The sequence below is a fragment of the Trematomus bernacchii genome, unplaced genomic scaffold (assembly GCF_902827165.1).
Source record: "Trematomus bernacchii unplaced genomic scaffold, fTreBer1.1, whole genome shotgun sequence".
NCBI classification, from domain to species: Eukaryota; Metazoa; Chordata; class Actinopteri; order Perciformes; family Nototheniidae; genus Trematomus; species Trematomus bernacchii.
In genome coordinates, this window is record NW_022988097.1 from 452,046 (window position 1) to 464,608 (window position 12,563).

Here is a 12,563-nt window from a genome sequence, read left to right on the forward strand (position 1 = left end):
CACACAATAAACATCATGAAAGAACTTCCCCATTTAAATACCAATAATAAAACAATTTTATCCTTTACAAGCTTTCTGAAATATGCATATTTATTATGTTTGAATATGCACATGAGGCATAATCTATTGCTTACTGTTGGTGAGTTTCGAAGAAACTTTACAGATGATAATAAACAAAATGATGAAAACAAACACCTAATTGTTGTATTTTGGATTTTTTGGGGGGGAATTTCGAGGGAAGAACTATGGTTTTGGCTGTAGTGTTGCACGTTCTAAACATTTAAATGAATATAAACAATTAAGCGTGTAAAAGTATTATAGAATGAGACTAGTAATTAGATGGATGGGTCTGAGACCAGAAACTAGGAGCAGACATCAGAAAAGTGTTCAATCTCTTGCTTTCCATGGCAACATGTAAATGCAAAAGACATGTGATGCACAGCTGCAGGCCACCAAACAGATGCAATCAGTGCCTGTTGTACCTCCCACAATCACTCCAAAATGAACAAAACAATCTAAGTCATTTGTGGTGTGAATGACCAATGCGATCACGCCAATAGTTGGTTTCCTATGGTCTAAGATCTGAATACATAAGCGGTTCTGCCTGTCTGTTTCAGTTGTTTTAGGGTTCATTTGTTTGATTTCCGGGCAGTTATTTGGTTAGAAAAGGTTTCGTGTGATGGGAGAATTTAGGAAAGTAAGGAAAACTTGAGGAAAGTCCTATAGGACTCTAAGATGTGGAGCAAAGGAACTAACCTATCAAGTGTCTGCGATTGTCTTTAAGAGAACGCAAAAGGAAAAGAGGAAAAATAATAACCGTCTTCAGTTGTTTGCCTCCACCAAAAAGTGAGAAGTTGTATTTAAACCCTTGTCTGCCCATCATGTCACCTCTCTAGAATTGGGAATCTTGATTTAGAGTGTTTTGTGAGGTCACAATGACCATGACCTTTGACCACCCTATTATAGTCAGTTCACCCTTGAGTCCAAGTTGATGTTTGTTGCCAAACTTTAAGACAGTCCCTGTAGGCGTTCCCTACATTTCAAGTTCCCAAAAATGGAACGGACTGAAGGACACCCCAAAATAATAATGACTTGGGACACAAAAGAAGAAAAACTAACAAAACAAAACATAATCAAGCAAAAATAGATCAAATGGATAAAACAAAATGAGAATAGATAGAAACTGCATGAATAAATAAAACCCTGGCCTGTCCCTTTCCAAACCCTAACGCCTCTTCATTCTGGAAACTGACCAGAGATGCCCACTGTGAATCCTCAATTACTCCCTTTATCCTTTCCACTATATCCCAACCCACAATACTCCCATACACACATATGCCTACTCACATGTAAAGTAGTCAAATTACTTGAGCTTATCTGTATTCCCTTTTGTTGTTGTTTCCCTCTTGCCTTGTCACATCTCATAAGAGTTATTGTTGCCTGAGCTGGCAGCCGTGGAGCCTCTTGGTATTTGGTAAAACCTATGGGCCCTTCACCGCCTGCCAACACAACACATCTGTGGCACGTCATGACTTTCGACAGCCAATCACAGAAGATAGTGCGGGCGTTTTGGGTGACCTCTCACTTACACAGACTAGAGACAACAGTCACTTTATGCTCCCCCCACCACTCGGTCTCACAACTTGATTCGTGACGAGAGTATTTCTTCAAGCAGGTGACCTTCCACCAGGGGCTATTTGTGTACACACAACTGGAATGTCACATAATAGCTCACGGATATTGACAAGAGATACAAGAACCCTATAGTGTTTTGGGGATGAAGTCACATCATTTTCAATCAAGTTAGTCCTCTTTTTTGTGGTTTGCAATACTTTTAATTCAACTTTCAACTACTACCAATAACTGTGTTTTGGGGATGAGAATATAAATATACATGTCAAATATAGACTTTTTATTACAGTTGAGTGTGTCTGAATGCAATTGCTTTTCAAGCTACGCAAGGGTTTTAATCAAAGATGGAGAGTTCTACCAAAACAAAATAGCTTTAACAAATGGTGGCCGACTTCCTGATCCATGTGCTATAAATAAGTGTGTACAACACATTAATGAGGGGCCAAATAGTTAGTAGACAAATATATACTTGTATTGGACGGAGAACCCTAGTGTACACCAGCAAAAAAAAAATGGTGTTCACTGTAAAATAGGTAGCAATTGATCAGTAGAACACCTCTGCTTGTCAAACTTGATGTATTATCTTAACAGACATTCTGATTGTGGTGAATCCTTTTAAATGATCTGATTTCCCTCCAAAGTTTTGATATTTTAAAAGCAGTTGTGAGTCGGCACTAATGCACCCATAACTGAATGGCAGCAAATCTCTTTAGCAGTTTCCCGCAAGTTGCGCAAACCATTCCGACGATAACATGTCTTTGAATATGAGTGTAAAAATCCGATATAAAGGAGAGCAGCGCTATGTCCCTGTTTGGCAAAATGACTGCCCTGCCTCCATTCCGGTGAAAATAGGCACCAAGCAGAAAAAAGTATATATTTTCATTATGCCTAAAAGCTGCTGTGCAGTGTATTGCAAGTTTAATAAAAAAACAATCCAAAGTTAAGATTTCTTTGCTTTCACTTAGTAAGAAGGACGGTAAAAGTCCACAGAGAGGTAAAAAAGAGTAAACAATGGGTCTATAATTAGGTTAACGTTAATCTTCAAAGTTAACATTTGTAATGTTAAAGTCAGTGAGTGTAGATGATGCATTGAAATACAAAACAATGACAAGCTAAGGACATCCCAGTTTAAATGTAACCCCGTTGCCTGACAGTACATCCATCCCCTATTGCTTTTAATTTCACCATATCGATGGCGATCATAAATCTCTAATGACATTGTATTATTGGTTGCCTGACTGACTAATTTTGGCTCTTTGTAGATAAAAATGCACGATATTCTAGATTTTTTCTATCTGATTGACCTCAGAATTTGTATTTACCACCAGTCAAATGACTAGATATTTTCACCAAGAAAGGGGCGTGGCCATGCCGTAGACAGAAAGACTTGTTTTTACTGGAATGTGATAACCCATATGTAAATAGAACATGCCCTGTTTTAAATCACTGGTTTTATTTCATATTCAGGATGCATCCCTGTGACTAACATACTGTATAGTAACTACCACTGTACTGGCTGGCCTAATAAATTGATGTGTAAAATCAATACCATTAATCTGTGGCAGTGGCTTATATTGATTTCAGTTATCATTAAGCCAACAGGCTTCACGTGTGGCCTTAAATCAGCGAGCTGACATCCATGACACAGTAAGAGACATTTTATTACCAATAGCACATATTTACTGCCGTAAAAGAAAAGTCTACATCATTGTCTCTGGGCGGCCTTTGTGTGAAAACAGCGATTAGTCCCCCCCCCCCCCGGTACAATGTAAGCCGAGGTTGTTTCCTCCCTCCATGCCTTATCTGGGTTTGGAACAGGCCTCTAGGGATAGAGATTATGAGGGCCAGAAATAAAGAGATGCTGCTGAATAAAATCCACGTTAAGGCCTCCTCTGCTAAATGCTTATGGAGTGTACAATAAATGTTGTATCATCAATTTTATTTCGATTTATCCAACAATTAGCAGACAACTTTACTGTATTTTCGGGCATAAACATGGTGGTATTTCTGAAATGTGAAATTGTTTTTTGTCAGGAACGGGACACAAGGATTTGGACTCAAATGCACAACTGTCAAATGTCACAAAAGTACAAATGAAACAAGACTCTTTAATAAATTCTAAGAAACAAATTACAACTCTTGAAGAGCTAAATCTTGACAATGGTAAAAATACAAAAACAAATAACGTGTTTCAAACTAAATAAGGTATTTACTTGAAAAAGCTCTGGACCCTTGACTAGACAAGACAAACTGGTACAGAACAAAAGGAGACGCTGACTATTTATAAAATAGTTAATGGGACACAGGTGGTAACAATCAATGGTGGGATTGGCAATCGTACTGGCGGGAAACAAACAATGGCAGAAAGTCAAGGGCTCTGTAACGAGAAGGAAAGGTAAGTACATCAGAAATTATTGAAACTATGAATCCTTGTTGGCAATTAAGGTATTCCACAAGCTATCCAGACAATTTGAATCAAAACCTTTACCGGCATCAAAGTGTCTGTTTTTTGCCTGTTCGGTTGTCAGAATCGATATTCCAAGTTCTTCAGAATTCTGACAGCATCAGGAGCGTTTCAGAGCAGCGGGCGACTTCTATGGCTGCAAGAAAATCAGAAGAAGAATGAATTGAAATGCAGGATAAGTGAAAAAGATAGCTCCACATCTTACAAATGCAAGTCAACAGAAGGGCACAGACTTTGGTAGGCTTGTTGTTCAAACAGAAAGACGTAAGAGATATGTTGTGGCAAAGCTATATCTCTGTTGATTCGATGTGATATGAAGGAAGAGGCTGTCACTGCATATGTTTAGAATGAAATGGAGCTGAGATGATGAGAAAGTGGGAAGAGGGAGAATAAGATGTTTAGACTACAATGATCTGTCAAAAGCACTTGCTAACTTACACTTCAAACAAATCTTCTCATTCTTTGCCTTCGACTCTCTTCCCCTCATCTGTCTATTCTGTCTGTACGTATCTCCTATTCATCGTTTTCTATTCCCGGAACCTCTGGCACTTCATATTCTAGCTCTCACCATTAATTCACAACAGACACAAGTAAGGCAGTGATTTGCCGTCAAGGGCATTCATTTTAATCTTGGCCCAGAGAAAAGCTTAAATAAAAATAACTTTGTTTCAGGTACTTTTGAAACTTTGTTAAATAATTCATCTTGAACCAATATGCAATTACTTATCATATTAAGACATGATACTGTCTGGTTCAAATCAGAGTTGTTACAGTTTGGCCCAGTCGTAGGCTAACATGTTAGCAGTTAGTTAACCAGCTACAGTTCAAGTGGAAAAGTAAAGAGTATTTGATGGCAACCGCCTCGCTTTAGAGCTATTTGTATTATTGGCCAAAATGTAAAGTTATGACTTCAGGGTCTGTCACGCATGCAACTGGTTCCAAAAATACTTTTCTGTGTTTTCAAGTGCATTTCAGTCCTATTCCAGGTATCGACACAGAATCCAAAGTTCTCCTTACTAGGTTTGAATCTATATATCCCAACATTCTCCATTTACAATGCAATAAATGATGAACAGCTGTCATCTTTGGGCCTGAACAGGTTCACAGTTGGACTTTTGTTGCACAGTAAATGCATACAAGGAAAGGTAATTGAAGTGGTTGTCTGTTATAAATACCTTGGTATCTGGCTTGATGATTGTCTCTCTTTTAAACTTCAGGTCAATAATCTGATTAGAAAGCTGAGGTTGAAGCTAGGTTTCTTTTTCAGAAACAAGTCCTGTTTCTCACTTGAGGCCAGGAAAAGGCTAGTCTCTGTGACCTTTTTACCTGTGCTGGACTATGGAGATCTGATCTATATGAATGCACCTGCCCATTGCCTGCTCAAGTTAGATGCCGCCTATCACAGTGCGCTGAGATTTGTTACTAACTGTAAAGTACTTACTCATCACTGTACCCTGTATGCCCGGGCAGGTTTGCCTTCACTTACTGTATGGAGGCTCAGTCATTGGCACATGTTTATCTATAAAGCCATGTTGGGTAAACTACCAACTTATATCTGCTCTCTGATATCACAGAGAGTGGCAAGTAGCTATTGCCTGAGATCCCAGGATGTGTTTGTATTACATGTGCCAAGTGCTAGGACTGTTTTAATTACAAAAGCTTTTATGTGCGCTGCTCCTCGAGCTTGGAACACTATGCAACATTTTTTGAAACTGAGCATTTTGGTTCCCCTGCATCATTTTAAAGCTCGGCTGGATGAAATGCTATTTGATACTCTTGGTACCTGTCATTGTGAATAGGTTTGTACTCCTGTAATTATGTTGTATGACGTCCTTTTTGTTTTCTGTTGTTTTTATGTGTAACCAACCTGCTGCAGGTCTCCCTTGAAATGGGATTTTACCTGGTAAAGGTACAGGCTACAAACAATACATAATGTTACTTTTAGTGGACAGGGGTGAGGGAGATACGAATTACACTCTAACATATTTTCTATTAACATAGTAGCAATGCTTACTATACCCCAATAGATGTCAATAAAGGTCATAGATTAATTAATACTCCTTTAAATCCCGCCTATCAGTGCGTCGACCTTGGTGCCACAGTCCGTGTGCAGCAGCTCTAATCAGCCCGACAGCAGCTCAGCGATGCTGCTGCTGGAGGTCACAACACACTCTATCTCCGTCTTACTTGCTCCCCCCCACCCACCTCTTTACATCTTTATTTTAGGGCTGGCAACATTCGCAAATTAACCACGTTTCCATGTATGACCTAATGTTGCTCCTGTTATACCAGCGCCAATGTCTACCATTAATTGGATGGCAGTGAAAAGGCAGCGTTTTTTTGTTTCACCCCCCCCCCTAAAAAAAAATACAAGCAAATACTAGTATTTTAATTTTGTTATTAAAGCCATTACCATTTAAAATCGGTTGACAGCACTACTTTATTTCTATTCTCTAATGCTGTTTGCATTCCGCCTTCTCCCACTTCACATTTAACGTTTATATATTATATTTCCAGATTGCCAAAAGCGCAAGTTCATTTTGTTACCAAAAAACGTTGACTTAAAATGTCACTTAATAAAAGTGCAATATTGTTGATGAAAAAAATAATTAAAAAAACAACTTTTATAATCTTCTTTTTTAATGGAGTAGTTATATGGACCGTGATGCATCAAACTGACTAAAGTTACATTTAACAATGACAAAACAGGAGAAAAAAAAATAGATAATGTGGTATCATTGGTAAGAATTTTCATTGATTAAAAAAAGACACAAATATTTTAATATTTTTTTACCCTTGTTTGCTATATTTAGAAAATGGTAACCCCTTTACCTTTCCTTGAGACAGCAAATTCAAACGCTATTTTCAAAGCTACAAGACTACAAAACAGTAATTTTGTCTCAAAGAGCCCAGGAGTTGCCTTGATAGCTGAGTTTTTTATGTTAGTTTTTGACTTTGGTAGGGTTAGTTGTTATTCAACATATGGAAATCGAACAGTGCCACAATACAAAACGATTTAAATACGATCTTAAGTCAAAAACAGCGTTTTCCCCGCATATTACATGTGTTTCGCGCATTTTGAACTATTAAACGCGTGAAAAAACGCATTTCTGCGATATTGTGGCACTGTTCGCTTTCCATATGACCAAAGCCATTTTGTTGAGTTTCTTCTTTCTTACGTTGATCCAACTAAAATCATTAGCAAAATGAGCGGCAAATAAAGATCTTACTTCTAACTCCACCTTATTCCGTCACCTTCCCCATCCCTCCATCCATCACACCCAGCATGATGCACTTCTCCCTGCCCTTCCATTAACTCTGTCTATTTATCTCCTTTTAAAGTGGATGTCATTGTATCGTGTGTCACTCTTTCCTCCCTCTTCCTCTCTGTCCTCCTTCAAGCTTCCTTCCGTCCCTCCCTCTCCTTGCTCTCTCCCTTCCTGCCTGCGAACGTCAATGGAGCATCACTGTCACGCTGTGTTGTGATGCAGCTACCCATTCGGAAAGAACACACACTGCGCTCTTGGTGGTGACTTACCCACTCAAACATCACATGTTTATTCCTGCCATTTCTTCCCACTCCCCCCCTTGCTGGGTTTTACTCCTCCTCTTCCCTCAGTCTAGTTAGTCAGACGTTGAGGGTTTCGGAGGCTCCTCTCAGGGGGGACATGTGGCCAATTAAATATTTATGGATCACCATCCATTCAAATCTTTGGCAATGGAGAAAGCCTGTGACCGGAAAACTGACATGGCTTGTTTGTGCAGCAGGGGAGGTACGGCGCTTGTCCTCAGCATGTGTTAGTGTGTGTTTGTGTGTTTCGTAGTGGCAGATGATGTTATTGTGATGGGCATATTTTTAGTTAGTGGGCTTTTCCACTAGAATTACACTCATATTATCTGATGGACCAGCCAAGGGGGAGTACTGGTTACAGCTAGAAATAAAAATACATGACAAAGCTTAAAAGCAAGGCAAATCAGGCGTCAAATCATACAACCCAGAACAGAATGTGAAGCCTTAGCTGTATGAAGGCAATGAAGCTGAGACACAATAAGTCCTGGGTCTCTAAAACCTTTATGGGACGTTTCGGAAAACCTCAAGGTTTGGAAACATTAGCCGAGGCTGACCTACCCAGAAAACCCAGTCATAGCAGCCCAAAAAACTGCTGCAACATATTTCATGTCCAACTTGCATTGAGGAAAACATGGCTTGTTGACCGCTTACGAATAGTTAAATGCAAAAACGAACACTGTAAATGTAACAGTTACTTGAAGCCATCTGAAGTGATAACAGCTGTTATGGCAAGACGATTCTTAACTCCAGATTAGAATCTTTCCGAATTAACACCAAATAATCGTTTCCAACCCCATCGCAAACTCCTTGGCAACAAAACCCTTCTGATAGTTATTGTAAAAATTGTGGCTTGGGCTAGGGTTGAGTTATGTATGTTTGTAATCTAACTTTAAATAATTCTACTTTGAGTTTTGGTTTCACACGGGACACAGAGTACTTCCAGCGACAACTCTTCAAAACCTAAAGGTTCAGAAACATTTGCTGAGACTGACAATATAAATAATAACCTTATCAGCCGTTATGGCAAGACGCTTCTAATAATACATTCCAAACCCCCACAAACTTCTTGGCAACACAATTATTTGGTTGGTTCTCGTAAAAGATTGTGGCGTGAATTAGGGTTGAGTTATGTTAGTTTATAACCTTTCCTAAAATAAGTCAACATTGAGTTTTTGTTTCACACCGGACAGAGTACTTCTAGGTTAAAGTAGAGTTTGTATAACCTATTAATTTTCAACAGGAACTTTACCCTTCTTACAAACACTTTGACTTAGTTAACCTGTTAAGCCCTGAGCCTGTTTTTCCAGGTCTCAGGCTCGAAAATGACATTCCCAGAACAAATGACTATATCTTCACTTCTAAAAGGGTTAAATTAATAATATTTTTTCTCAAAGCAATGATACACCTGTGAGTTGGATGTAGAAAAGTCAGAATCAATAGACAATCTTTTTATTTAAAAGTAAATTCAGATTGAACATAGTAAAAGATGTAAATTATAGTGTCCGTCCAAAAAAAAAAAACATTACTTATAGTGAAAACCACCCTTGAATGATGGGATAGTAATCCAAACTATAACATATACTAAGTACCCTGTATCAAGATTGATGCAAAACAAGTGACATTTGACCTTTTTAGAGAGATTTAGACGAAAACAACCCACTTCTGGGGTCATTTGGGTGGATTTTCAATATCTCTGGCCCCCCTCGGTCGATTTTGATGATTTACACCTCTTTTTAACCGTTAGAGCCATCATACAGTCTCTATTGGTTGCCTTGTTTGTGCCAATGAGGGCCATGATAAATGTCTGTATTACACCCAATGTAGAGGAGCTGTAAAAAACATGGTGAGGCCGGGGTTCAAACAGCAAAACCCAAACCCATTTGTCTTCAGTGATGAACATGCTAAAAAGGATTAACTTTTCAAGGTCACAACTGGACACAGACTTAACTTTGGAAATGTTTTTAGATTGGTAGGATAGGAATTCTGTCCAGATGTATTTATATTTCAAGGCCACTACCACAAATAGAAAACAATCTAGGCAATCTTAAAGGGGATCAAGTGTTCTTGCCATCAACTTCACAAGCAAATGCATGATGGAAGAGCCGCTGTTCTGAACCTATTTTCAACCTTCGACAATTGATAGATTTGTCACTTCTTTTTATGTATAGGGATGTTGAATATGTTCTTGTAAGTTAACTCGACCACATCAGTCATTCTGTTACATGCCGGTTCATCAGGAACAGAGAAGAAAAAAGTCTTATCTCTGGAAATAGCCTTATTGACCTATTATTGCAACCATGATTTAGGAGGTATAAAAGTCCCCAATGTAATTTTAACTCCAACTATACTAAACTATTTAACCCTAAACCTTACCAAGTCATGTTTTTTGCTTAAACCTAACCAAACTTTACCTGAGAGGTGTCAATAATTTACTTTTTGTAACTTAAAGGTGGGTTATGTAATTTATTTCAGAAACACTTTTTGTTATATTCCATGGAATGCTCTTAACATCCCGATAGCAATGAATATATTAAATGCTTTGACAATAAATACATTAAAAAAATTCATCTGTGGAAGCCGTCGCGCTGTAAAAAACCACGACCAATCATTTTAGCCGGCCCGGCTAAAATAACTGGATGGCCTACCTGCCTGTCAGCCTTCCATCTGTGCACAAACTTATCTCGTGCCCTCATTGGTCATGTGCGTGTTCGTGTGTGTTGGAGGAGGGGCTCTGTAAGGAAGTGGCAGATTTTTTCCGGCTGTGTATTTTCAAATTTGAGCGATCTCGAGCCGGTTTCTCCAAAATTACCTACCCCACCTTTAAAGAGAACACAGAGAACAAGGACCTCCTCCAAGGACGTTCATATAAGTGAACAAAAAATTGTGAATCCGCCCTATTCACTTCTAGTGTTGGGCTTTGACCCTTTGGCCATCACAGAGCACCTTTCCTTTTTTTCTATATCAGGGACCCTTACTTGTATCAATGACAAACAGTAACTTAGCAGTCATCACAGCCTCATGGGACAGAAAAACCATCTTGACTTTGCAATGATGCTTGAGTAGCTCAGTTTGCTCTTATCAGCAGGTTGCAGGCCTACTGTGTTATGATCAGAGACCCTCTGTGAAGACTGTTCAACAGATGTAGACCCCCATGATGCACAGTGGCAGGGCGAAAGCCTTTCATTGTGGAGTTTGCAACAGGTGGCATAGTGATACTCATGAATACCCATCTGATGTTACCACGATGGCGACGTATTCTGATCACGTTTGAAATGTTGTAAAGCCTCACATACTGTATGTATTGCTACACCTCCTGTACTTTATAGAAAAAGCCTTATGTGTGGTGTATCAGTTCCAGTGACGTGCGGTGAGGTTCATGGCTGGTGAGGCACTGACTCTTTCAGAGTCAGATTTACAAATATTATAGCCTATTTTGACCTTAATCGAAATATTCTGTTATTTTCAAAAGCTTTTTTAGTCTGATGCTATGATTAATTTTAAACAGACCGATCAACAAAAGGATACCCAAAATCTAAATATTGGATTGTTCTTTCTAAGTAAGATCCCATTTTCATTACAGTTGTGGTCTTACCTTGACTTGAAGATGAATATAAGTCCATGCTATCCTTCTGGACAACAATCTCTATTACTGTTTTGTAAAAGTCCTCCGTATCTTCCTGTAGTTTCAAAAGTCGAGTTTGTTGTTTGCGGTAGAATAACAGTAGCAACAAGAACCTGTGGGCTCACGTGCGCCCCCTTCAGTGCGGCAGAGGTTATGGCTGCCTCCCCTGGTGCATTTTCATTGCCGTTGAGAGCAGCGAGCCTAAATATCATATATACGTGAAATAAGTTATTTAGAGACTATGGATGGCGAGGATAAATGTAATAAAGGGATCTACAAACATTACATTGGTGACCTACAGTGAGATGGGAACAGGCATGCGCTTAGGGCCCGCTTTCCAGACAGTTTCTGTGGGGTGACGCATTCTGAGGTGAGGCAGATCTCATCTGTGCCTCACCTCACCCCACAGTAAATGGCTTGAGCGCACTCACAAAATAAGTGGCCGCGCTAAATTAGTGCCCGCGCTCCAGCAAGTTACTGTGGGCTTACGAGAGGCAGTGCTCGTGCCTGCCTCACTTCTCATAGCTCCCGTAGCGGAGCTCGGCCAATTTGCTGATTTTGACTATAAAATGCGATTGGAATCATACAGAAATCACATTTACACAAGATCAGTGGAGACATTTTATTATTATTATTATTTAGTTTTTCTTTAATTGTTTTTCCGTTACATTGGAGTATGACAGGTGAGGCTCTGCCTCCCCTGCCTCCACTGACTGCACGTCGCTGATCAGTTCCCTCACTCTCCTGATCCATCCAGATTGAAGATCCAAAGCCATTGACATCAAGACTAAATCCACACCGGCGTTGAGGCAAGTGCGTTTGAATGGCACCAACAGAAAGCTCTACACTCACACAGATGGCTGACATTTATTTTTAACTGCTCAATACTCCTTCGGCACTACATTAGCCAGAACCATCAAAGGTAGGGGAATGGTGGCGGAATGCAATTACTCTGCTGTTGTTGTTGCCATCCACACTAACTAATGCTCTCTTTTTATTTTTTTACCCAAAAGCTTCCCCGGCATCCTGATGTCAGCTTCCTGAAAACCACACATCAATGCTTTCAAACTCGTCCCGTCGAGGCCTGGGAGTCCTCTGGTTTTCATTCCAGCCAAGCACTCTAGCAGCTGGTTCCACTGATTAACATATCCTCGACAAAAGCAGAGGGAGCTAAATAGGGAAGTGAGCTGCTACAGTGTGAGCGGAGTCAAAATCAGCAGAGTCCTCAGCCTTGACGGCTCATGACTGACATCTGCATTTATAAATGGAACCAG

At 39.6% G+C, this 12,563-nt stretch overlaps 1 protein-coding gene across 1 annotated transcript in view; it reads right to left on the bottom strand.

Moving 5' to 3' along the window:
- Positions 1-3,846: 3,846 nt before the first annotated feature.
- The window catches only part of slitrk4 (SLIT and NTRK-like family, member 4), a 69,070-nt gene continuing 60,353 nt past the window's right edge, over positions 3,847-12,563 (bottom strand). Inside the window, exons 3-4 of the mRNA XM_034121064.1 lie at positions 4,121-4,232; positions 3,847-4,009 (exon numbers count right to left, since the gene is read on the bottom strand). Of these exons, the coding sequence (XP_033976955.1) occupies positions 4,180-4,232 (53 nt within the window). The 3' untranslated portion in view covers positions 3,847-4,009; positions 4,121-4,179. The remainder of the gene's footprint in view (positions 4,010-4,120; positions 4,233-12,563) is intronic.